A 27,952-nucleotide genomic window follows, 5' to 3' on the forward strand; every position below is an offset into this window, starting at 1 on the left:
CAGGTTGTGCCCAAGTATACATTACACAGGATATTTTTATAAAATAAGTTATTTCAGGAGATATGAATCATCAACATTTGATAGCTGTGAGCTAATTTTTATTTGTAAGGGTATGTTCAGTAAAACTCACAGAAATAAGATGTGATTTACTATAGACTGCAGATTGACAGCTTTAAACAGCTTCTTTAGTGGCAGAGATCCCATAGCAAAACAAATCAACAATTGTCTGGAACTTGAAAACCACACATTATTAATTTGAAACTTTCTACAGAAAAGTTCAATTATATATTAAGTAATATAATCAAATTAAAACCCTGAATTCAGAGCCTCTCAGAACAGACCTCCATTAACATTTTAAATGAATTTATCACACTATTTAATATTTGTTATTATTCGTCAAGTGTCAACAGCCCAATTTATATTATGCAAAATAAAATGTGAAGACAATAAATTCCCGAAGGAGATTTTATTCAAAATGTTGGATATTCTTATGCTGCACAAATTCCTACAGGRGACCAGATCATGCAAACAGATGCAGAAAATATCAGCACTTTACTGGAAGAATATGCACACCAAAAAAAAATTGATTTATCACCAGGGAATGAACTTCATTTAGGGGTTACAACAGAGATGAATCTAAATATTTCAAACTTGAGTTTTCTGCTTTCTAGCAGGGTTTTCATTGACAACACGAGCATGCATTTCAGTTCTACATCCATCCTATATTTAACTGAGCCTCTTTTGAACAACGATTTAATTTATTCTCCATGTAGAGCTGGAGGCTGGAGAGCCAAAGACAGTTTTTCTACAAGGGGCAGAAGTGAAAGGCATCATTTTTCAAGGCGGCCAAACCCCTGGCAGCAGAGGGAAGTGACACAATGCTGTCCTTTGTGCTTTTACCCACAGATCACCTCAGCTGTCCTAGGCTGATGAGCACCCAGATTTAGGAGGGGTGCAAACATTACTGTGAGCTCTCCCCCAGCTCTCCCCCAGCCTGCCAGAGGGATGGGAGAGGTGGCTGCTGGAGAGAGGAGAGATCCAGGCTGAGTGTGCCAGCTGTCTCAACAAGTGTCATGGCTTTGGAGAAAACAATTCTTGAAKATTGTCCCTAGGAAATGGCTTCTTTTAGTTTTGAAGCTACAACACACCAAACTATATGTTCCATTTTATGTAAAAAACTGTTTCCTATGTTAAGGTATAATTTTAAGATGAGAAATTGTTTTACTGAGGAAGACAGCAATTATGTATAGAAATCTAATACCAACTCTTTCCTCAGTTTAGAAAATATAAAATTCAGTCATTATTTGGAACTGCTCAGTCCCCAGATACTAAAGCAGTACAAGAAAATTCCTCATCTTTTCAGAACCCAGTTATTTGCCTTCATACATATTGCACGTATTTATACGTTTCCTTTGTGATTTTTTCCTTTTGCTGTGCCTTACCCTCCTCTTCCCACACTGTCTCTCTTTTCTACAATGCTCAGCTGTTGGTTTGGAGGTTTTTGTGCTGAGCTCTTTCTAGTAGCAGTATAAACAGTCCTCCCATTTAAGAGAATGAGGTTAATCACATTTGAAACAGACAACACCCAAATCGTGAATGATTTTGTTGCCAGCAATCCTCATGTAATACCTGTGACCTAAAGACTTCAGTTTCTACCTCTTGGTGTCATACTGCATTCAGCCTCAAGATAGGTTTAATATTTTGCATTAGCTGCAAGACAGCTCTCACCAGGTCATGCATTTCTATTCAAAATAAACCTATTTTACTGCATTTTTTCTAACTGCCCTTAAGGTGAAAATCTTGCAAAAACCATTCTGTCCAATGATACATTCTGGTAACACTTGTTTTGCAGAAGTTACACCCAACTCTTCTATGTCAATGCTTCGGGTTTCAACAATAGTCATCATTCTTGATGATAATAAAATACACACAATTTTTAGCAGACTGCAAAATGTTCCATAAGAGAAGATACAGCTCCACAGCCCCGTTACTCCAAGCAGCTCTGGTTTGTATCTACCTGACATTCTTTATTTGCATGCACCCTCTTTTATACATTGTTTAAGTACACTGTAAGGTTGCTGCTTTTCTAGCAGTWTAAATATACAACCTGGAGTAGGTAATCTCAGTCTCAGCTCATTATTCATTTGCATTGAAGTGAATTAGCATAAGGTTTCAKTTCAGCAGCAGAGGAGTCAAGCAGCATATTACAAAGAAGTTTTTATCCTGATTTTATGAAGATTTACAAGTGGAAGAAGAAAAGCACTGTCTTTCTTAAGGCTTCATTTTAAGCAGCATTTYGAGACTTTGATTGAATACGTAGTTCATTCAAAATGGTCAAATTTTCCTCCAAGCGTATTTTCAGTTCTATTGCTCCATTTAGGTTTTAACAGGGTTTTGGCTTTCTTCCATTGTCAGAAAGCATTGTCTCCAAAATCATCATTTATTAGAGCAGTAAGTCTTTTTAAAAGTACCGTGGCAGGCCAAGAGGTGAACAACGKACTTTCTTTTTTTGAAGGCTCCTTCTGAGGAGTGAAGGAAAGGTAATTCAGCCTTTATCATCATGCCTGGATCTGCATTCCTTCCTTACAAACAGCTCTGTTGATCTCCTGTCATTCCTCCCAAAGAATGGCCCAGGAGCCTTGGAAGCGCTCTCGTGTAGCACACTGCAGCATCGGAGCYGGGAGTCAGGGTGGGAATCAGGAATCTGGAAACAGACAGGGCTCCACAACACTTTCCTTGTGTCTCCTGTACTACCTCTCTTCTGGTAACTAAATGTTTTAGAATAGTTTATATTGACTCCAGGGACAGCTGTTGAGGAGAAAATTCCTTATTTCAAGCCAAATATGGAGTTCATGGCTTACTCAGGAATTGGACAGTAYCCAAGAATTTGTTAGGTTTTCTTCCCCTTTGCTCTGAATTGTCCGATATCGCTCCTGCCTTCCCCTCCCCCCCACAAAAAAAAAACCCAAAAAACTCTACAATAATAAAATTTAAAGCATATCCAGGGTGCTTACTATATGCTGACATTCTCTTAAAGAGACAGTGTCAGTGTCAGGTTAGGCCTAAATTTTGAATTTAATAATGTAATTTGAAACAAAAATGTAAAGTTAATATGAAATTTAAGGTTATTTTAAACTGCCCCAACAAAAAATAGCAGTTCCAATTTTAAGCATTCCCTAATGTAGCATTTCTAAGAAACATTCTACAAAAGCTGGTAAATGAAACCAAATAGATTGTTTTCCAAAGTCCAACACACAGGCCTGCTCTCTATTYGCAGGCAGGAAAAAATGTAAGGGAAAAGAAACTCTAACCAAAATATATTCAGAATTTTCTTTTTTAATGCTTTATCTTATATTAACCACACACCATATCAGTATTGCTTTTCATTAAAGCAATCTGGTAACCTATAACCCTTTAAAAGAAAATACGTTCCTTTGTCCTAACAGTGAAGCTACCATTGGTAATGAAAACAATAATATATCTTCTATTTCCACTAGCCAAATGTCTAGCTACTTTTCCTGTGACCAATCATAACAAATACGTCAAGAGTATTAAAACACAGGAAATACTGATCAAATTCTTCTCCAGAAAAAAAAGGAAATATGTTTATAAAATGACGCATTTATTACAGGAAACATCTCCATTTGAATTTACTGTATAAAACTTGTGTTGCACATTTAATTGTGATCATTTTTACCTTGGTTTTGAAAAGCAGGGCAATAAAAGAAAGTTACAGTTTCCATGAGGTGTTTAGAAACTTCTGCTAATCAAGATAATATCATTCTCYACAGCTAAAATGTATGAAGATTTTTTTGTGAGTGACATACATCACATAAATAATGTYACTAGTCTCTTGAGAATGACACAATACATCAGTTCCACTAAAAACGAAACTTGCTAGCAAGAAAAAACATTTTTTTCAGTAAAGTAAGGCACTATCAAGACTAAAAGCAAACTTGTAACTGCTGACCTCCAAGACACAGGTGACTCAAAGCAAATAATGCTTAATCCTAGTGAAATTCAAAGTATTTTGAAGATATGCAATTGGGAATATCTGAGCAGTTATGAGTTATTTAAAAATGCTTCTTGGGTTTTATTGAGAATTCCTGATGGAGATGATGTCCAGCAAAACCAGCTTCACTTTGGCCACTCATAATGGTCAGAGATCTTTGACTCAAAAAAGGTTTGTGTTATGGATGATTCTTTGTGTGCAGTTTGGGATATCTACAGATGTGGCCAGCAGGAACAATAAATTTGGTTACAGCACTAAACTTAACGAAGGAGAAGATGACCCATCTCCCCTCTCAAACTTATGCACCCGTTTTCTAAAAGTCTGTAATGGGGGAAATGTCAAGGTTAGYCTGAAATACAAAGTATAAGACATTTTTGAACTCCAGGCTTTAAGGACTTCCTTGGAGACAGGTCTTAGTTCTCTGAGGAGGCAGATGTCGCCCCACAACTTACACACTCTACTTCCAGAGCCTCTGCTCTGAGCAGGAGGTTATTTTATATGATATTTGACGACATTTTGTGTGTCAATTCTGTTTTAAGGTAAAGCATCTGTATAATACTATTTTGAGAGGAATCCAGTTTCACTGGGCCGCTGGGATTAAGTGTCCTGGGAGAATTCCCAGTGGACTAGCATCCCAAGGGCATCACTAAGCTTAGGCTCAAGATTTTATTTTAAAAATTCTCTGGTAGACAATACTGGAATTCTTGACACAACAAATGTTAGGAKACTTGCTTTATATACTTAAAGCCTCATAACATTGGTAGAAGGGGGCCCAAAAGAAAGGGAAAAATCAAGGGTTTCTTTCATGGATCACATAGTTCCACATTTACATCAAGTCTGAGCTCCTAAATCCTATTCTGGTCTGCCCTTCTAACACGGATGTGGTAAAACTTTATTTTCTCTGACAAAACTTGCAGTGCTCCTGTTTAGCAAAGTACTTTTCATAACACCTACAGGTTATCACCTTCCAGTGCTTTGGCTTGTATAAGCATGGAGCCATGATAAAAAGGTCACAGCTTGCACATGAAGGAAAAGAAAAACATGTAAGTGTTGCTGCAGTTTTTCTAAAGTGGAGTCCTGGAAAAATTCATGTAAACTGTGCATAGCTGTAATGTGAAAGGGGACATTTGTTTCTGCAGAAGGAATTACTATGGTGCAAGAATTGTCTTGGCAGATAAACAGAACATATTTGCCCAGTGTGTAAATAAATTTTTCTTCCGTAAAATTTCTAGTGAATAAGTAACCTTTTGAAAGGAAAAACACTCCAGCTTTTTAATTTCTGTAAAGAGTGACATACCTGTTCCTTAAAATAAAAAAAAACAAACTAATAATAAAATACATAAAAGAAAATAAAAAGGAGTTTCAGAGTTTTTTTAATTCTACCTTTTGACCCCAGTGGTTTTGGCACAGGTTTCAAATGTCAGACCAACAAGTATTGCTCATGAAAAAAAATCTGCTGGCAGAAGTAATTCTCCTATCAGGGTCACATTCTAGAGTTCAAAATGTGGGAAAATTGATCGTTTTCCCCCATTTTTTCTAAGAGATTATCCACATAAACATTTTTTAATTAGAGAAAGCACTACACATGACTCTGCCCATTGAAACAGATTCGAGTGTCCATCTACGCAGTTTCACTTGTGCAGTTTTGCCAGGAGGAATGCCTGCCTTTCACAAATTGTGTGCCAGTGGGTCCTTCCCCACTGCCTGACCTGAGTGGCAATGAAAGCGCTCCAAATCCTCACAACTCAAACAGACCGAGGTTCAGATTCCTCGTGGGCTCAAGCCCCGGGCTGTCTGCCCGACAGAGGTGAAATCCTGCGGGTCATCTGCCCACACCGTGGGACACGGAGGAGCATCGGATATGCGAATACCAGGCTAGAGCTCTCACCTGAACCTGAGCCAAAATGATTTTCTGCTGGAAAAGGGTCAGTCACGCAAGCATWACTGTGTTGATGCCAAATTCCACCCTGCTGGAGGCAGAAGAGCAGGAGAAGTGAATTCTGCTCAGCTGAGACAAGGAGATGCCCTTTTCCTTTAAGCTGCCTGGATCCTCTGAGAGAGGACGTGCACACTCCATGCAAAGACTTTTTTTTCCAATTTAATGGTGAGTCTATCAGGACATGGAACTCAGGGCTTTCCTGGATGTTAGCATGGAACGTAAAAGTACCCACTGTTTCAACAAGAGTGCTTTTGGCACTTGCCAGAACTCAACAAAATAGTCTTCTTGCCTGTTTCCTTTGGATAAAATGACTTCTAGTTACACTATTTTGCCTGAATTTTACTTTTCTTTACTTCTTTTCTGCATCACCAGGGGCAAAATCGCTTCATTTATCTGCTGTAAAAAAAAAAAAAAAAAAAAAAAAAAAAAAAANATCACCAGGGGCAAAATCGCTTCATTTATCTGCTGAAAAAAAAAAAAAAAAAAAAAAAAAAAAAAAAAAAAAAAAAAAAAAAAAAAAAGCAAGCCTATCAGGAGTAGTTAAAGTACACAGACACACACATTTTTAAAATAATGAACAAAACAAAACCTAGATAAGCTTTCTTACCATTTTTAGATAGTTTTTGACACTCAGCAGGTTGGAAGGACTGGGTGTTTTCTCATGATTCACAAGGAGGTCCATCATACTCTTTAAAAGAATTAATGGATATATGACCCTGCAGAACACTAATGCATGCATCAGTCATTTGGCCTCAGCTTGTTTGAAATGTTTGCATGAAGAGGAACTCAAGTAGGTACTGTTTCATTTCATCACTTACAGTGTCTGTAACCTGACTGTAGTAAAATTTACAGAACTGAGCTCACTCTAGAATGACTAAAATACTACTACCCTAAGAATCTGCTGTATTTTTGGTACCATWATATGCATGATTTTCTGTTGGGATACCAATCTAAGGCTTTACATAGAGTGAATTCAAATGTTTCCATAAATTGTATTTTTAATATTTTGGATCAGACATGGGAGATACTCACTTAAACTTGTAGAGGGGCTCCTTTGGAAACAGSTGATACAATTCAAGACAAGTTGCTTCTGCCAATTCATCTGTAGTTTAGAACTGGATAAATCCCCAAAACAAAAAGACCTATAGGGCTGCTAGACAACAAAATTAATAAAAATCCCTCAAGACTATCCAGCAAAGCAAGAGAGAAGTGGAAACTTCATAACACACTAACCCTGATACCTCTTCGCTCTTGTTGCTGAAATTCCTTATCATACGAAGTAGAAAGCTGCACCAAAAAAAAAAAAAACCAACAAAAACTCTACATGGAATAGATTGCTTGTGGTGAAATTCACACTGCTCAGAGGACAAAAGGCAAGTGGGGAAAGAAGACATGAAGCCACAACACATGTCACCAACTCCCTGCAGCCSCCTGCCCTCCTTCAATGTGAAATGAGACGCCAACTGAATAGCCATGGAGTCATCACAGAAAGGGACAAACTGTGAACTGGTCTTCTTCTGAAAGCAGGGGTGGAGACCTAGCACATTAAAGCCTTCCTCCATGAACAGTTGTCATGCAAACAGCTGTCTYCTTCCCTACCTGAACTATATTGGAAATATTTGAAATATCATGATATAGCTGCTAGAAGAAAATAAAATATGTTAAAGTGCACAGCTATTAATGAAAGGTGATTTTCTTTTTATTTCTTTTCTTTTTTTCCAGTCTTCACATGTGTGTGATTATAAAAGGTCCCCTCGTATTTTTAATTAAAATTCAGTGCCAGAAAGCAGCTTACAAGCTCCTACAGCTCTTGTAATCTGTAGCACAGTCCTTTAGGGCATCATTTACCAAATTTGACCAATATGTTTAACTGTCGAAACAAAATTAGCAAAGGTTTGTATTAAGCACTGCTAGAATTGTGTGTAATTAAGAGTAAMCAAGCTCTGTTGTTTCCATTGGTATCTAATATGGTATTACAACGATCAGACAGAGGCAAACTTTGCTGTTGGGAAATTTATATTGCACAGAGAAATGAAAAACTGGGACTTCCATCTTCACTGTAGAGTATGAAGACACAACAGAACTGAGGAGACAAAATCCTTTTTATAAAAGGCGYGATCAAAGGCCAGGCATAAAAACACTCAGATTGACTAAAAGACCCCAGAAAAGAGACCTCTAGCATAGCCTGGAGAGTTGGTAATCAGCAGCTGCCTGAGACTCTATTATGCAGTGATCCTTATGAGTATTAAAGGCAAATTACATCAGATGCAGAAAATACAAATAGAAGGGACAAAATCAGTTTCAGTTTTAAACAGCTGCAATATTTGATACATAGTACATTGCTGTAAAAAACTAAGAATTGTCCAGAGCCGCAAATAAAACTTCAAGATAGCAATTTAATAGAAATAGGTGAAAACCCAATAAAGACATACAAGTTCAATCATATTAAAAATGTGCTCATGTGCCCTGCAAAGACACTACCACTTCAGTGTTTAAGTCATAAGTTTCAAGTGAATGACAAGTAGGAGGAAATCGTTAACAATAATTACTGTTTTTTAGATTGGATCCACACTTGAACTTCCATTCTTCAAGCCAAACACACAGAATGCTGTAAGATGCAACAACATGTATTTTCATTTTGAACAACAATTTTTGGTCAGAAATAAAAATCAGAATTCATTTTTCACTGGAATATTTTTGAAATGGTTTTTCCCAGATAATGGGAACAGTTTTGTTTGGGTGTTTGTTTTTTATTTCCAAGTAACYGTAACACTTCAGAAGAACTCAGTTCCCATGAGAAAAACATGCTCAGCCTGAAGTCAAGGACAAAGTCTCATTCTATGTCCTAAATGACAGCATAGTTTTAAGAGCTGACACCTAGACAGGAAGCATTTCAGTAGACAATATAATTCTGACTCTACAAAAAGTGTGTATTGACATAAACTTACTAAATATGGGCTATTATATGTACACATAGCTACCATTAGGCATTCTATATCTCTCAGGTTTTAAATGTCTTCACATTACATTTCACAAATATATTTGGAATATTATTTATATTTTCCTTTTTTACATACCTACAAAAATGGGGAAAATTTAGCCAGGAAAAGAAGTGATGGGGCAGTGTGYCCTGGCTGAGGGTTACCTGCATGTGTGCTGACAYGTRAGGGAAAAAGACCACAGTTATCTGTGGATTAGCCAGGGCAAGCCCTTTCCTCCTTTTATTCCTGCCTTTTGCTATCAGATGGATGCTGCAATCACAGAATCACAGAATCACAGAAYCAATTKTGTTGGAAAAGAGCTCTGAGTCCAAACCATGACTCAACACCACAATGTCAACCAAACCATGGCACTGGGTGCCACATCCAGGTTTTCCTCAAACACCTCCTGGAACGGTGACCCCACCACCTCCCTGGGCAGCCCATTACAATGTCAGACCAACCCTTCTGTGAAGAAATTCCTCCTCATGTCCAACCTGAACCCCTCCTGGTGCAGATTTAGACTRTTTCCTCTTGTCCTGTCACTGGTTAAGTGGGACAGGAGACGGACCCCATCTGGCTGTGACCTCCTCAGGAGGTGACAATGGGCTGCACATCCAGGCACGGTTCTGTTTGCACAGCACATGACCAGATCATGTGTAACTACATAAAGCCATTGCACAGGAGGACAGTGAATATTTGACTGGTGTTGACATCGCCCACTCATTTTTTTTGTGGATGTGACTTTCCTTAGCTAGATATTCTGCAGTGAATGGTCACTACCTCAAGAATAAAATAACTCCTCTCGGGCTTTGATCCTCTCTATCGTTCCTCTCTTTTTTTGTCTTTTTTTCTGTATCTTTTTCTTTTCTGACTTTGATGTATCTTTCTCTACACCTATACGATTTCATCTTTAGCAGAAGCCAACACACAGAAGATTGAAATTACAGTTCCCATTCATGATGCAAGTCGCTGTTAATGCTACAAAGAGGATGGAGACCAGCATAGCAGTGACAGAAACAGGACCTTCTTCCTGATGGCTGCTGCATGGTTCCTCATTCCAGGAAAAGCCAGCATCCAAATCAACAAAGGTAAAAGGAAATGTCAGCCACAAGCATCTTGTGCTCCAAAGTAACGACATCACTTCAAACTAAGCTGTCTTGATTTTCAGGTTAGAAAGCATAAGGCAGAGAAAGAAAAACTCTTCTGCCTGTGCCCACCCCATTTCCACGTTCACAACAGACACACAAACTTTTGTCTCTGCTGCTAATTAGATTCGTGAATGTATTTATGTGGAACAAGTGACATCCAGTGGCCGATACAGTCAATTACCATTCAGCTCTCAAGCCAGGTACTCCAGCATCCCTATCTTTCTTCTTCCCTTGTTCAGCTCCCTGCTTGCTCCAAGTGCCCAAAATAAGTCAGCCAGTTTTTCTGACTGAAAATAACTTCTTCAGGGCCCTCAATTAAAAAAACACATGGGAGATTGAAARAAGGATTGGGGAGGCATAAAGGAAGCCAGATCACACTTAAATAAGCATTTTGATGTTCAGGTTTGCAGTGGAATTTGATTGCAAGAGTATTTATTTTGCAGCTTGTTTTAATCTTCAAAAAGGCAGAATGAAAACTGATTTTCCAAAGGCAATCTGGTGAAATTTGCTACCTGTCTATGATAATCATCAGTTCTCAAAGTGCTGCATAGAATACGCTCACAAAAGCACAGCTGAACAGCTGAAATGAGAAGGCACATTTAGAAATTATGCCTGAAAAATCCCAGAAAGACTATTCTAGGACTAGGAAATGGAATGCAGAAGCAACATTAGGCATTTTTCCTGGGTATTGAGTATTGTAATAGTCTGTGTTTTCATACTTACAAACTACAGGCAACCTCATTTTTGTGAACTCAAAAACCAATCATTTCAGTGCTAACTTTCTCGGAAGAGATAGTTACATGAAGACCCAGGAAATCACCTCATTTATCTGTTTTTCCTGAACACTACTCACGATAATGTCACATGGGCAGAATTTATACACCAGGGAAAATGGGGATGGGCAGACCTTCAGCCTGGACTCTCCAGAGGGATTCCTGTGACAGTCACAACTATCAGGCTCCTGTTAGACCTTGCTRTTTTTCTTACCACTAGAACTCACTGAAAAAGGACACGGCACAGAAAAGCAGGTCATGTCCCATCAAAAGGCAGCTACTGACCATTTGTGCCATGAAAACTACCAGATGTCACTTAAGGTCACGGATGAGTGGTGGACTTGGCAGCGTTAGGTTTTTGGTTGGACCCAATGATCCTGTTAAGTAATGACAGAATGCTACAAGRTTTGTAATTCTGTAATAGGCTGAAGTGTTTCAGTTGACTTTAAAGTTATATTTAATAAAATGTATAAACCAAGTACTCTAGTCTGAAAGGCAAAAAACCACAATAYAGCATTTTTTAAACTTTGCCCTTGTTTTCTCTTACCGATTTATCACACATGTACATATTTTTTTATTTGCTGTTGCTTAGTWACAGAAACATGATGCATTTTTGCTGTGTCAATAGCAACATGTGCATTCCATTTTAAATTTCTTATTTAAGAAATTTCAAGACTTTGTAATTTAAAAGAAAATTAACAAATATTGATGCTAGAGAAAAAGGAATATAGGCATTCATTTAAGAATAAATACCAGGAGAAAAAAAAACACTAGATAGATTTAGTACCATATTAATATGCAATAACTTTAGATCCCACAGCAATAGGAATTTTTATAAAGTACAGATTTGCCTGACATGCCATRGAAAGCAAGTTTTGTAAGAAGAAATAATGAAAGATCTAACAATATAGCTGGGAAAAGGACAAGACTGTATTTCGAGCTAAGCACACTTCAAAGCTAAGTACAAGGCCATTTCTGACTCGAAGAAGAAAATGAGGGCTGAAAAAATGTGTCTATTCTTTTCCCAACTAAAGCAGTTGCCTAATAAAAGATGTCAACTCTCCCTTTCATTTTTAGTCTGTTATGACAACAGCAGACCACCAAACAATAGCAACAACCAACCCACCAAGAGGGAAAAGTCTTTTCAGAAGACAATGTCATAGCTGCTCCATTACACATTCTGCACGAGGTTAATTCTCAGTGGTAATGGGAATACAAGYTAAGCCAAAGAGACCTAACTTTGACACTTCTGGAACAAGCTTTCAAAATAAAAAACCTCTCTAAATATGCCACCAGTCAGCAGCATATGCAAAAGTCATAGATACATGAGCAAAAGKTGTTTGTAGAGATACACASCTGCTGAAACCTAGGTTTTGACAACATACCACAACACACATGCAGAGCACTCTACCTTCCCTGGTTAGACCTCAACAGTGTTTATTTCTACAGGATTTTAAAAAATTATGGCAAAACATCAGCCTTAAAAGATCTTCTTTTTTGGGGATTCATGTTCCACATCCTGAACTCTTAAGCAGAGGTTGGGGTGACAAAGTTAGTCCGCTTGTAAAGCAGTGCTGCCATCACAGGGCAGACATGAAGCCAACTGGGACTCCCCAGCTCAGAGTATCAAACCTGCCCTGGGGTATAAATAGATTTTAAGGGCCTTTCTTTTCCACCATCCTTTGTTTTGGGCTCCCTGAAAATACCTTCTACACAAAAAAATGCAATCCAGTAAGGGGACATTGGATTATCTACTCATTAATCAGAAAACATGAATGCCCTATTTCAAAGATAAAAATCTCAACATTTACATTTCTTAAATGCTTTTTTTTTTTTTTTTTGAAAGCTTGTGAATACTGTAATAAATCACAAATTATTCCTAAGAGGAGCATAGAAATTTTTTGATACAGCATCAGATTCAGTTTGGATAAATTATCTTCTTATGTCTTTATTTTGTTGAAACTTTAATATAAAAATACTGAAGGTTTTTTTGAAAAAAGATGCTTTAGATACCCAACTCTTTTCTCTGTTCCCTTCCTATTATATTTGTATCCAAACAATTTAATTCTTTGCAAAGCATGTTAATTCTTTCCAACATTTTTAATACTACAAACCAACTCAACACAAAATGCAGATAATTAAAAAAGTTACTAAAACTAATTGTCACCCACAAAATGAACCCATTAAAACCTTCCTGCAGAATATCAGAGTAATTCCCAAGACAACTACAACTCATCTAAAAATAAAAGCCATAAAGGAAGCAATATTTGRAGCTAGGTAGACGAAAGGGAGTTGATACTAACTCTGCTTGCAAATGGAAAAATATTAATGAATTTCAACTCTGGCAGAATGCTTCGGTATTTCCTGCAAAGGACATAAGTCTTCAGGTATGGTAAACCTAATGTCAAACTGATCAAAACCTGAGCTACTTCCCTGTCCTAACTTTGTAATGTATTAGGTAAGGCTGGAAGAAAGTCAAATCAGTATATTTTGAAGACAGAATAAAAAAGATACAGGTTGAAAACTAAGGCTCAAATATAACTTTTGCACCTCACCAGTGTGGGGTCTTTTCGAAGAAAGAAAAACATTGTCTGCAGGAACAATTCTAACAAAACATCCTCTCAAATACATATCTTTCATATACTAGAACTTGCAAAAGAAAGAGACAAGCAGGCTAAAAAGCTTTTACAGCTATTTGGAGTGAGAAGTTACCTTATCCATGGAAAGCTTTGCTACAGTTTTATTAAGATCTAAGGGTASAATAGCACCCTACAAACACACGAGCAGCATGGGACCAATCTGTAGACTATGTATGTTCCAGGTTCTGGCTGGCAAAAGATCCTGCTTTCTTCTTTTTCTTTTTAAGAGCTGACAGTTTTCAAGACAATTATTTTGAGAAGAATGCATGCACAGAAACAATGTGTTGCTAAGGCTGAAACTTCTTTTATTTAAAAAATGGTTGCTGTTTGTAAGCTATTGTACATTTTCTGAGATGGAAGGACATCACACCCCTCCAAACACTGAAATTTAACTGTTCAGCCCAAAGCCACAGAGCTGGTTTCTGAATAGAGTGAAAGAGAACTGACTGTTACAAAAGTCAAACTGATCCTGTCTTGAAAATTTTCYCATTTCTCATGTCATCAACAAAAGACATAAGAACGTCTCCTTGCTGTTCAGAGGGATCTGCTGCAATTCATTAGGGAGATCAACCCAGCACATCTGCAGGATAACCAAGGCAAYGCTTTTGATGTGCAGGGGTACACCATTTACTACACAAAAGTTTTCAAACTACATTTTGGTCTTTACTCACCTCAACTTTATCCCAACATAGTTTTACTTAAAATTTTAATAAAATTATTTTTTAAAAAATCTGAGGAATTGCAATGTGTGCCTAACATGAAGACTGTGTAATCCCAAAGTTACACCACACACTAGGGCATGTTTCCACACTAAAGCTGAAGCTTCTCACTCATATAATCTCCCATTCAGGCCATATTTATTCTATTCAGATCTGTAATGAACATAAGAGGTTTACCTGTGCCAGTGCCTCACCACCTTCACTGTAAAGACAAATGAGCAGCAGGCAATTAATGTTTTAGGAACAAACACAACAGCTGGTCCAGCAGAAAGGGGAAGTTATCTCTCTTCTAAACCTGATAGCAGAGTTTGAGATACAGGGCAGTAAAGTGGGGGCTGCTGTAGGGTTCCCTGTAAGAAAAAATTCCTTATAAAATATGCAGAGATGACTGGTTCCTGAGATGGACAACAGAAATTAGATCACTCAGAAAGTTACATTTAAATACCAGATGTCATGGTAGTTTCACACAAAACACAAAATTGAAAGAGTAGGTAAAAAGGCAACAGATGCTACTTGCTACATCAACCATCAGAAAAAAAAAAAAAAAAAAAAGGCATTCCGAGGTCTACAGCCAAAGTTCAGCAGCCCCAGAGATGAGATCAACACTTTATAACTGATCAATTTGATCTGTTAAAAGTGTGGCTTTGCTATCTCTGAAAATTATAAAAAAATAAGTCAGCAATATGATGTGAAAATTATAGCAATAGCACCTTGCATTTGTTGGCACATTTTACACTTCTTTTCATGTTTCAAAACCCAAATATAATTCAATCACATCAAATTATGTGGTTCACCAAGCTAACATTCAGTGGTTATTTTGGGGGACAAAATGCTAATGAAAATTAAAAACTGTTCATGTATGTGTCTATAAATCAGAGACAACTTCCTGTGTTGTGTCTGTACATCAACAAATCCACCATAAAACTCTCGAAAACTGAAGTTCATTGTACCATGGTCCATAACAACAATGAGCCTCTGAGAATGTAAAATGAGAAAATCAAATGGTTTTCTTACCCACATCTGTAATATTTTAATAGAGGGGAATAGGCAACTGCTAGTTATTACTGCATGAGACAGTTTTAACATCTGTTTGAGCTTTTTATGTTCATTAGCTGTTAGTTTCCATTCTGTTCAGGATTTTTTTTAAATTATGGGTTAGACTGACCATGTAATAGAATAACTTAATTTCACGCTGTGCTACAGTTCAGCTTCAATCTTCTTTGAGAAGATACTTCTTACTGAGTGTGAAGTTCCTTCAGTCTTTCTGTCCTCCAGCTTTGTTGCTTCCTTGCTTTAATAGGGAAATGCCWGGATAATAACCAGTTTTATGGGGTTTTGTCAACAAGAGACAGGAAAAAGTGGTTAGAAGACACATAGAGCCTTTTCACAGTATCATGCCTAATTGCAAAACATCACATTTAGTAAATGTCATACTTAACACATCTAACAGAACTGCATCATGGATAACCTTATTCTCAAAGCCATACTTTCATGTGAGGTAAAGGTCTTTTCTTTGATTCCTTTAATTCTCTGACCTGGAATTCCTCCCCTGCCCTTGTCTGGCCCATTTTGGCCCTATAATCAAAATGAGTAACAGACATCGTTTGTATCTTGTTCCCATAATGTACTAAAACCAGTTTTAGTTGGTAAATGAGGTTTAATAGCTATTTTCCATATCTTTTTCCAGTTACAACTGCTTTGCAGGAGTACAGTCTACAGATTTCAAAAAAGCGTCAAGAGGTGTGAATTTAAAAATTAGTAATGCAGAATTCATACAGCCATTTCTCTAATAAGGGAGTAAAAATGGGTAAAATTAAAATGCAATTTATATATGCTGTGCAGAAATTGGACTCAGAAGTGCTAGGTTTCAGAGTGATGTAGCAGCCTACATCCAGTCCTGGAGTGTATGGGGGAAAAAAAACCAATGATTTGTCATTAAAGGAAAAACACAAACCACCTCTGCATATGTTCAGTTAAAAAATATGAACCSACCTATTCTCAGGAAAATCTGTCTCCAAGCAAAACTGAAACAGACAAAGTAGAATAGTTGTTTCCTCTAACACTTTTTCCTGTTTGTTCATTTACTCATTAGCTAACATTCCTTGCTATCTTTGCAGCTGGAGAAAACATTATTTCCTTAGAAGTCATCAGGAAGATCACTGGAGAATAAGGTCTATAAATTAGTCCCTTAATTTCTCAAGTAATTCCTTAAATTAATATTTTAGGATTATTTCTGCTGCTCCAAACATCATCTTTGGAGAGCTTGAAGCTTCTAATATTACTAAGTCCATTTATGAAAACATCTAAGTATGTATCTTCCTCTCAGGAAGTGTCATGTATCACAATAGCCTAAAACAGCAACACAATGTATTCTCTGGGCAGCTGCAGAGCAGCTGGATTATGCAAGATATTACCATTTGTAATTTATTTATTGGTAAACCACCCAACAATAATCATATTGATGCAACAATACTCATTGCAAGTCTTATGAAATGAGTATTTGACCAGCACTGCTTAGGTGCAGAACAGAGGGCACAGATCTCCCACTATTCAAATTCCCTCCTGTAAAGTTTTTCTGCAGAATTTGGAAGCTTACACAAAAGCACACATCTGCTGGTGGTGCGAAATGCTCTTGATTTGGTGTGTTTCTTTGAATTTAAATGTTCAGATTACTTACTACAAATAACTGAGCCTTAGAATGGAAGAAACTGAAATATACCCCCTCCTGGTGTCTCATGCACTGTAGATCTGGAGGATTACCTCAGCAGTAATTTTGACTCTAGAAACAAATCTAGCAAACAAGGCCCCCTGTGCTGAGGTTATGAAATCCATTACCATATATTTGAGGGTATTTATTATGGATGATGTCTAATCTGGTGCTACGTGTTCCTTCATGGCTCTGATATGTCTTTCAGCTTAGCTTCAGAAACATCCAAGTTTGTATGCTTTAAGCATGCTCTGCAACAGAACCCCAAACTTAGCAGGTGGATAAAAYTCAAAATGTCATGGTTTTTATTCAAACTAAAATACAGAAACAAGTTCAGTCCCCAGTTTCTCTATTTGAATGGACCAGAATTACATGCTTGCTGCAGGAAACCAATATAGTGGGATACTCATTAGATTGGAATTTTAGAAACCACATCACAGACTAAAGAAAGAATCCAAGAGAAAGATTGATAGATCACATAATACAACCCCTGYTATTTTGTAAATAGTGACATTCTCCTACTCACAAAAAATTTTCAAAGCCAATTTTACACAACAAAAGTTTTGTACTTCTCTGTAAAGAAAGTAAGAGGTTTGTTAATTAGAAATACCATATTTTATAAAGCTAAGTTTTAATTTCTGATCTAAATAAACCGCTGGCTCGAGAAGAGTGGAAAAATGCTCAAAGGTAGTTGCGCTTCAGTTCTATTTCAGTCTTTCCTCCCCCCCAAATCCCCTCCACCCCTTCCCTGTCAGCCGCCTCTGATGTTCAGTATAGTTTGTCTAAGATAGGAACACCCAGGTGGGTATTGCAGAGGGAACTGGATGCTTGCACAATTAATGCATTCCAGAGTTGGGGAAGCACATCAGCCCGCAAAAAGATATGAAATGCTGCTGGAGACTGGGACAAATGGGCAAACTGGTCTCCAGAGGTTGCAGGCAAATCCAGTAAAGGAAATTCTAATTACAATGTGTAAAAAATCATTTGTTCCCAACTGGAAGAATCAAACAGGGTACCAACAGTGAGGCTGTGACATCTCCACCAAGATGTTCAAATGAAACCCTGTAGCAATCTAATCAAATTGGACCTGTTTTCAGCAGGGAACTGGGCCAAATTATCTCCAGCAGATCCTTCCAAACGAAATTTCTCTTTAACTCTGGTAATGCAACAATTTGTATTAAAAAGAAAAATAAATAAAGAAGCAACAAAAAATAACCCCCACGACTAAGATTAAAGTTGCCTCAGTGAGTCATGGACACACACTGCAAACTGCAGAAGTTCCACAGCTGAACAGACTATCAGATGGCTAAAATTATTTACTAACCACTCATTTTGAAAGCAGAAACTAAAATCATCACCGCAATCAACTCAATAGTCCTGCAGAACTAAATAACAACTGAAGCAAATTTACACGGCACTTGGATCAAAGGGATAGCATTCACGTCACACCTCAGCCCCTGGAAAATTAACTACTCAGACAAGTCAGTTTTTACAGCTTTCTTTTTCTTTAATCCCAATAAAGCAATACATATCTTGTTCAATCACTCTCAGATATCCAATCCTCTTCCTTTAATAGAAAAGCTAAGTGAAGTTGCTACTGTCAGGTGACAGTCATACACAGAATGAAAAAATGTAAAGGACCAACAAAATTTAAAAAAAAAATTACAATGATTTCCATTCACTACAGCCTTCAAACTCAACATCCTTTGGTGGTACTTTGATTCACTTAACTCTCAAAAATAATCTTGGACTAGTCAAGTAGTCAGGAAACGCAACAGGAAAGAACATAGACAGTGATCAACAGAGAAAAATAACTGACTTTTTATTAGCACTTCAACAATTATCTAGTGTTCCATGATAAAGCATGTTAAAGAAAACGCTGGTACTACTGATCCAAAATAACAATACGGGTTTTTTTCTGAGTACAAATGAAAATGTTCCCCCTCCCTTTTTGCTGTTCTTTTAAAAGAAAAGCTAGACCTTTTATTAGCTACCTATGAGCAGAGACATGACGCATACTGAAGCCAGATACTTTGAGTTTGACAAGAAATAAATGAATGCTTTAGGACATTAGATCCCTTAAAATCCCTTTTTTTTGTTTAGTTGGGAGGGAGAGAGATGAATACTTMTGTGTCTTACCTCTTCTCCTTTCCCTCCCACATTTTGAAGACCTGAAGGAAAAGTTGAATACAGTGAAATCAAGAGGCCATACACACTATATTCAAATATAGTTGACACCATGTTTTAAATTAAAATTCAATTACAAATTCAAGCCTTTTCATGCAGTATACAACATATTAAGATTTGCATGATAATTTTTATGTCAAATTATAGAAAAGACATCTGCAAAAATGATAGATCTGCTATATATTGTTACATTTTTAATGTATTACCTATTCAAAATCTGTGTTTTAAGCGATATTCACATAAAAACAGAGGTAGCCAAGAAGAAATACTGTATCTTATATGAGGTCTCTGTGCATGGTGTAATAAAAAAAAATGTTTGTTCTAGCAACCAAGATGGATTAATTTCAAGACTTACTTCATCATTGTTTGTCTTCTCTAGATATGAATGCTTTCAAACACAAGGACAGTTATTTAGCCTAAAGTTGCTAAATCATTATGGAAATATTACAAATCCATGTTATTGGACAAATATTTGAATTTCATTCAAGTATACCTAATACAATAAAACTAAAACAGCAATCTATGTCGTAACTTTGCAGGACTTATTATGGAAATTAAACAGTGCTTTTAATTAGATTAATAAGAAGTCAAACAATCAAGTCTCTGGATTTTCAGTTTAGTATGATTCTGTGCTGACCAAACAATAGCTTATTTAGAAAAATTCTAATGAACTCCAGCATCTTAAATATAGAAGGAAAGAATGGTTTGGGTTGTAAGGTACCTTAGAGATCATCCAGTTCCAATGAACCCCACGAGCAGGGAACCTTCCACTAGACCAGATTACTCAGAGCCCCATACAGCCTGGCCTTGAACACTTCCAGGGATGGGGAATCCACAACTTCTCTAGGCAACTTGTGTCTGTGCCTCACCCCCTTTACAGTAAAAAATTTCTTGCTACCACCTACTCCAAATCTGCCCTCCTTCAGTTTGCAGCCATTTCCCCTTGTCCTATCACTACATWTTCTTGTGAAAAGTCCCTCTCCAGCTCTCTTGTGGGCCCCTTTTAGGCRCTGGAAGGTGCTAGAAGGTGTCATAGATAGATGCCTTCTCTTCTCCCAGATGAGCAACCCCCCATCTGTGTTCACAGGACAGGTGCTCAGGCCCTGTATCAGCTTAGTGGCCTCTTCTGGAATCTTCCAACAAGTCAACATTTTCCTTGTGTWGGGGTCCCAGAGCTGAAGACAGCAATCCTGATGGGATCTCACAAGAGCAGAATAGAGAGGGAGCATTCAGAAGATTTTTTTTTTCACTATCACAAAAATGTTAATTAAGAAAGCATCACTAAGTTTTAAAGTAGTAAGTACAATTCAAGATCTAAGTGAACAAACTGAAACATTGTGGTCCAAATTCTGTGAGCAGATCAGGTATTCAAGATGTTCTCCTGCACAGAACTGGACCATATTTTTTCTCAGACACTTAAAAAGGCAGCGACTGGAAAAGGTGGAGAATTTAGCAGCTGCTTAAAATAGTTAAGCAGTGCAAGTAAATGTACATTTCCTTGTCAGACTTAAAGATCATTCGGCAAGTGCTTGATATTTTGTATTTCATTTAACATGTGTGCACCATAAAAAAGTGGAACCGTATTTTAAGGAAAAGTAACTTTCTTAAAATGTTCCTGATTCACAGCATCCATACAATCCCCAAAAGAAAAAGAACATTATGCTTAGGTCTCAAATTATGTAAGCATCTACTTCAGAGAATGTCCTGAGTTTCAAGGGACATAGAAGGATTTACTTATGCTTACATCTGTTAGAAATTTATTTCTAAGTTTTGATGAAATCAACAGTTGCATTGTCCATACCAGCCAAAAAACAGCTTTGATGATAAGACTGAATACAGTTTTGGCACAATATTTTTCAGTGAATTTCCATGACAGAAGTACAGACACTAAGGAGGAGGAAGCCAATAACTACTTAAAGATGACTAGGAGTTATTAGTTCCTTCTTGTAACAGCACAATATTGACCTTAAAAAGAACATTTCCATTCTTTTAAGCATTGTCTCATTGGAGATTTAGTTTGAAGGGCTAATCTGCCCATCTTTTTAAAAAAGTCTATATCCCCTGACAGAACTACATCTCCTAGGAGCCAATGCAGCCTTCTCCAAAAGTCAGCTGTCTCATGACAGTAAGAGATTCTTCTGCCTCTCATTTTCTGTGACCTTTGTGACAAAACTGTAGTCTGAAATATGAGTAGAATATAAATCAGTATTTAGCTTTGGTACGATTCCCTGACTTTGGCCTGCAGGGCATCACAGGTCTTCTTAGCATCTCCCAAGAGCATGGCAGTATTGGGCTTGTAGAAGATGGGATTGTCCACCGCTGCATAACCAACTCCCAAAGATCTCTTCATTACAATGACCTGCACATAAAAGAGTTCACATTTGAAGCAGCAAAACACAGCCACCATCCTTCCTCAAAGACAACACAAAACCAGCCTYGACCAATGAAGGAAGAGGAATAGACATCTCTGACCCAAACAAGGTGCTCACTGCTATGAAACTGTTTTTCAAATTTTAATACAGCACATAAATTTATATCCAGAGCAATTTCAGAAACATTTTACTGTTAAACACAATGTTATATGCCAGATGAAGAGATTGTGGACATTACACATGCATTTACATTGTTCCATGTAACAAATTCAAAGCAAGWTGGGCAATAATGACTACAACATTGAAGGATTTTGACCTTCAAGAAACCAGTTCGCTGATAGTAAAACACATTCAGGTAAGTGCTCACATAAATACTTGGTGCAACAGTCTCCTTACTATTGATCTGCATTACTTCATACACAGGACTTACAACAAAATTCACCCTATTCATCTAGCTATTAAAAGTGAAATTAGTTAACTTGAATGGATAACCCACAGAACAACTGAGGCCATGACTGCATTCAGARCAAGGTATCAAAGACTTCGTATCAAGGAAACAAGTATTCAGAGCAAAACCATTAAGGTAAGGAAACTGTTGGTTCAACCTGGACAGTCTAAGCTCTCTACTCAACACAGCCACACATTGTTATGGCATTTGGTTTGGGTCTTTTTCGAGGAGTTGGGAGGGAGGGTATTTGTTGGGTTTCAATTACTATTTTTTAAATTTTATTTAAGAGCATTATTCATTCTTGTACTTCCACCTCAGTATTAAAGTTGTCAGCTATAAACTTTAAATAAACAGGTATTCATACAGTAATGTTTCAAGGCTGAATATGGCAGCAGAATGCCATTTATTCTAATCATACTCTAGTAGAAGCACTCCAATTGATCTTTTCTATTGCAGCCATCATTAGTCTCACTAAAGCATTTGATGATGGTTATAAAATCATGAACAAGTGCAYCACTTGCACAGCACCAACTGTTTTGTTGAACAACTTGGAAAAAAAACTTCTTGTGGAAACCAGTATAGGAGAAGAATCTTGTTATCCTATCCTATAAACAATGTTTTTAAAAGCTTGTTAAAGGTAGGTGATAGCTCAATTCTGTTAATCYCACCTGTTTGGACTTCCAGACCTCAAGCACAGGCATTCCAGCTATGATAGAATTCGGATCTTCCTGAGCTGCTGAATTAACTGTATCATTGGCACCAATTACAAGGACCAAGTCAGTTTCTGCAGCAAGACAAAGAAAATAGCACTGATGAAAAATAATCTGAAAACTGAACACTCAGGCTGATGCAAATTTTTGTGTTAAATCTGTTTTTTGTAGGCAGAAGAACCCCTAATTTAGAGGAGGTTTAAACATTTATAGAGACAGCATGCACAAAAATATTTTACAAACTACTCAGGCAAATAATATGTGAGAGTTCAAATGCACTGTCAGCTGCCTCTAACAAACTGCAARTGTCCACATCTCAGTTCCAAGGGTCTCATTAGGCTACCCTGCCACATAAAATTTAAATCCTTCTGAAATTTAAATGTGGTTGAATAGACACAGTATCATCACTTTCAAATATTTTTGTGCCCAGCTCTTCTTTTGAATTTTCTTCTGGAAAAACCTTTTACCTTTAGCAACCTTCTGCCTTTTAAATAAAGTTGCAAGAAAGCAAGAAGTTGACAGTACAATTCTACGCAGGTTTGCAAGACATGACAGGTCAAGTCATCCACAATACCTAATCTAAAGAGGAAACAGTAGTTTCCTTCTGTGGGGACAGAGCAGTAACAGAGATAATAAAGATACAGCATTTAGAATTTACTTGACAGCTACAATCAATCAAAAAAAAAGCTTCCCCCCCAACCTCAATTCCACCCTCCCCCCCCCAAAAAAGACCTCTAGTCCACTAYAAAGAGAAACTGAATGGCTTGACTTTAAAAATCCCTGTGCAATGCAAAAACAGAATCAAATAAATCATCCAATCTACTGGAAACTCATGGCCATGTGCTTACCTGGGAAGTCTTCATTGATTTCATCCATTTCCAGTACAATATCATAGGGAACACCAGCCTCTGCTAGCAGTACATTCAGCTGACCAGGCATACGGCCAGCCACAGGGTGAATACCAAACCTAAAAGGGAAGAAACCCATTAATAAATTTGGACCACTTTGTTTTATACATTAAAATTGTCACTGGTGACTCACATGGCTGAGAAGTTCTTAAGTGTAAGCACAAATGACAATTAATAACATGGAAACATTAAACTTTACCAGCTCCCTTCCAAGCAGTACCACATTTCAAACCTTGTGACAGAYACTTCTGGACTCTTACAAACAAACTTTTAACGGCAAATATTAATATGCTTTAATATGCTTTGCAGGTCCCTTACATGACTAAAAACACCACAGACTAAATAAAATTGCCATGAATAAGGCAAGAGACCACACCACCTTTCTGAAGATAAACCACTCCTGGAACTAGAAATGCCCTTGGCAAATTACTTTATTGACCCAAGTATTTCTAGAGGATGTACAAGAAATACTTGTATGAATTAACAGTTAAAGAAAAAAATTAGCAGAGCCTCTACTTCAAGCACAGGACAATGCTTTGCCCAATTATGTTAACATGCCTCCTTCTTCTTGTGATTGACCTTAGGAGGAAAAAAAAGGGGGCAAAAAAAAAAAAAAAGAGCAGGAGTGAGAAAGTGGAAAGCAAAGAAACTGTAACAGTTTAAGCATAAACATTTTAAAATATGTTTTCAGAACAGTTCAAAAACAACTTAGAGAAATAACTGCTCATGAGTTACTAAAATCTCAGACAGACAGACAAGTGGGCAGCTGGGATGTTCAGGCATGCATGAACATGCAGTTCCCTAAGAGTAAAAGCCTGAAAAAGCCAGAATGAAGATGTTAAACTGGTTTAGCTGCAGCCACCAAAGACATATTTGGCTAGAAGCAAATCTGTTTCCTTTTATTACTCTTCTGATCATCTACTGGCCCATACAAACAAGGCACATCCATGTCYACCATCCTGAGCAACTTTCTGTCTTTTCAGCTCTGGAGCTATCACCAGATGGAATGCTGGCTGACTCATGCACACTAGAAGTGCCTCAGATGAACAATTGCATGGGGCTGAAGATAGATGCTCAATTCGGAAACCTATATATACTTTGGAAGATAAGGAAAATAGTCAAGAAAAAAAACTGGATTTTTGAGTTCTTGGATTTTGGAACAGAAATTCCTGAACAGAAATCCAAGTAAGTCAGGAATTTAATGAAAGTACTTGAGACTTCTTCAAAAAGGAAAGAAAGACTAATAAACCAACTTGCCATGACAGATGATTGTCACATACTTCTATTTTCAACTCCACTGTGGTGGGAATGGATAACACATCACTGATGGGCCACAAGTCACAGCCCAATCAACACAGATCACTTGCGAGTTTAAGACTGTTCAAATACAACCTTAAAAGGACAACTGAGCACTCCATCATCAAGGCAACATTAACACAATACAAAATTGAAACAATTGGAACTCCAGCAACAAAATTAATGACATATGATTAATCCACATAACCCTAGATACAGTTATTACAACTGTAAGCTCTAGGTCAAATGGTAGGATATAAGCTGGTTTTAAAAGAAATACTTTTAAAGATTAGGGAATAGATTGTATAAAGCTAGTAAACATTTGGGATCCTGTTGTGCAGGGTAATACCTAGATTCAGAAGGAGAGCAAATATACAGCACAAATTACTAACAGCTTACATTTCACATCACTCACTCAGTAACACAAGCCATGTGCAGTACTGCAGATAGACCTTAAGTATACCAAATTCAATCACTAACAGTACAGTAGGAGAACTCTTATTCTGAAGTAYCCTTGAGAAAACTCATCACTCCTCTGGCAGTGAAAATAGATTTTCCAACAAAATTCTCTTTTGTGTCTAATAAAATTATTTGAGTGCCTTTGTGACCAATGCTGCTTTGGCAATACACAAAACAAAATATTCGTGAGGTTTCTATTAAGTACTATATACACATACAATCTTAGTTCAAGGGCTGGAAAGCCAAAATTTAAGCTGCCAAGAGAATGAATTTCACCTTTGACTTCACCATTCCTGGCAAGAGGCAAGGAAAGAAGAAAAGAAAGGGACAAATTATGTCCATTCAGGAAGAGTTATGGCATGAACCATCAGTAGTTAGAGACTTCTGACAGACTCTGCTCGAAACCACATACTGCATATTCACAAAGTTTGAGAAAGCTGCTCATACAAAAGCTTTTTTGGACAAATACTGAAGTGACTCCCAAAAGTCTGATTGTAAGAGTCTGTTAACCAAATATGACAGTAGTTTGCCAGTACTGCTCAAAATTGGATGTGCAAGAATGTCAAAAAGAACAATTTAAAAATATAGCTTCTCTGAAGCTCTCATTATATCACAAGGTAACATTTACACACTTTTGGAGTGAAATCAGCCTGTCCAATAGAAAACAGAATTCAGAATTCAGGTAACCATGGAAAACAGACACCTAAAATCCTTGATGGCTCATAATGTGTCTAATAAAAGCAGCAATCTTGTTTCCAACTCACAATAGCAGCAGTTCTTCAGTGATGTGCATTTCAGTAAGAACATTTTGTTACATATGCTCTCTCAGATGTTCATAATATGAACCTCCCTCACATTCAAAAATTTAACACAGAATTATTTTAAAAGAGAGACACGATAAAAATGGTTAAAATGCTTTCAAGCGAAAAATTGCCAAGTCTCTTCAACATTCTTTTGCCATCATTTATGCAGGAACTCCCTTAGGTTGGTTTGAACCTAAATCAAGAAGAAATCTTAACCCACAACACATAGTCACAAACATGTTGTATATGACTTGAAACACTATTTTGGTATTTCACTGAATCACAGGTTTCACCACGAATTTTTCCTTTTGACCCTTACATCATAATGTGGGGCTTGCTTACCACCAACAATTGTCAAATTTTGAAGTAAGTGTACATCCCCTTGCTACTCACACTTCATAGGGAAMCAGCATGAGGCAAGGACACTCAACTTTTTTAACTTGATTCTACATGATACTTTTTCGTTTTATAAAGATAACACAGCACACAAGTTCATATTTTGAACTCTTTCAAGTAATACAGAAAGTGTGGCATTTTACTTTAAATTTAGACTACACAAATCTAGAACAGCACTTTTAGCACAAAAAAATAACTGGAGTTGAGGGTATAGAAAGGACTGAAGGTGGCGCAAATAGTATGAAGTTAGTAATATCAAAAGACAACTATAGCATGAAAAATTACTGAAAAATCTCTGAATAGAAATTACTGCATGAAAGCAGCTCATAAAGTCAGTATATATCTTTAGTACAGCTGGCTAGATAACATTCCGTTATCAATACTGAAAGAGCTGGCTCACAAGAGCAGCACCTAACCTAGTGCAGAAGTGTTTCAGGATCACTTCATCCATGTAAAGACAGGATTCCTGTAATTAAACCAAAGCTGGGCAGAGCAAAGTTACATCTGGCTGGTTCCTAATTTAGCTTACTCAGCCCCTCAAATGCACTATTTGTCCAAGGCTTTTGCCTCACTTACAATTCCTCACATCTCATTCACCTTATTTAGTCACCTCTCTGCAGCTCTGTTTTCAGTACAAACAATACTTTTCTCTAGGTAACAGCAAGGGGGTGAAAGCGTCAACAAGCTAGATGGACAGGGAACTGCATCATTCTGGTATTCCACAGGTTGAATCCTGCCATGTAACAGTTGCAGTGCAGCATGACTTCAGAGCAACACAGTATCATGTTCATCACACATACGGAGACTCTGTAGGTTACAAGCACCAACACACAGAGCTAGCCTAGCTAGCTTAGACCTGCTGTCACGCCTAAGGCAACATAATGTCCCCAGAACCGGCACTACAGCATGGATTGAGCTTGGTGGCTCTGCTGCAATCAAGTCCGTTAAATTTGAGTTAGACAGCTAAATTACACACAATTAAATGAGGGTTGATACTGGCTTCCTGTTTCCACCCACTCTGGTTTATGAGAGCAGATGGATCTGGAGCAAGATCCAGACGGACCTTAGCTCAGAGCAATAACCTTCCCAAGAACCCAACTACAGGCAAAAAAACAGAGCCTGCTTCCACAAAGCATGCTACACTGACCTAGAAAGGCCATCCAGAGGTGAGCTGACCCTCATGGAGCCAACAGCACACCTACAATATTCCCCAAGCAGCACACAGCTACAGCTGCACCCCTGCAGAAGTCATCAGGTACTCACTGCTTGCTAGCTCTAACTACATCAATAAAGCGCTGGAGCTAAACAGACCTGTTGGACCCCAACTGTTCCTTCTTTTGCAGCATTAAAAGTAATTCAGAACCCACACAGTAAAGCTAATTATAACAAACCCAGAACTGACACACAGGTACACACTTTGTGTTTTTGTATGATGTGTAACTCAGCATCCCAGAA

General features: G+C 37.5%; 1 protein-coding gene across 1 annotated transcript in view; it reads right to left on the reverse strand.

The window, feature by feature from the left end:
• Positions 1 to 17,200: 17,200 nt before the first annotated feature.
• Positions 17,201 to 27,952, reverse strand: part of NNT (nicotinamide nucleotide transhydrogenase) — a 44,017-nt gene continuing 33,265 nt past the window's right edge. Inside the window, exons 19-21 of the mRNA XM_057371816.1 lie at positions 23,484 to 23,602; positions 22,594 to 22,709; positions 17,201 to 21,464 (exon numbers count right to left, since the gene is read on the reverse strand). Coding sequence (XP_057227799.1) covers positions 21,315 to 21,464; positions 22,594 to 22,709; positions 23,484 to 23,602 — 385 coding nt within the window. The 3' untranslated portion in view covers positions 17,201 to 21,314. The remainder of the gene's footprint in view (positions 21,465 to 22,593; positions 22,710 to 23,483; positions 23,603 to 27,952) is intronic.

This window comes from Malurus melanocephalus, unplaced genomic scaffold (genome assembly GCF_030028575.1).
Source record: "Malurus melanocephalus ecotype Western Australia unplaced genomic scaffold, MMel_1.1 scaffold_158, whole genome shotgun sequence".
Taxonomy (NCBI): Eukaryota; Metazoa; Chordata; class Aves; order Passeriformes; family Maluridae; genus Malurus; species Malurus melanocephalus.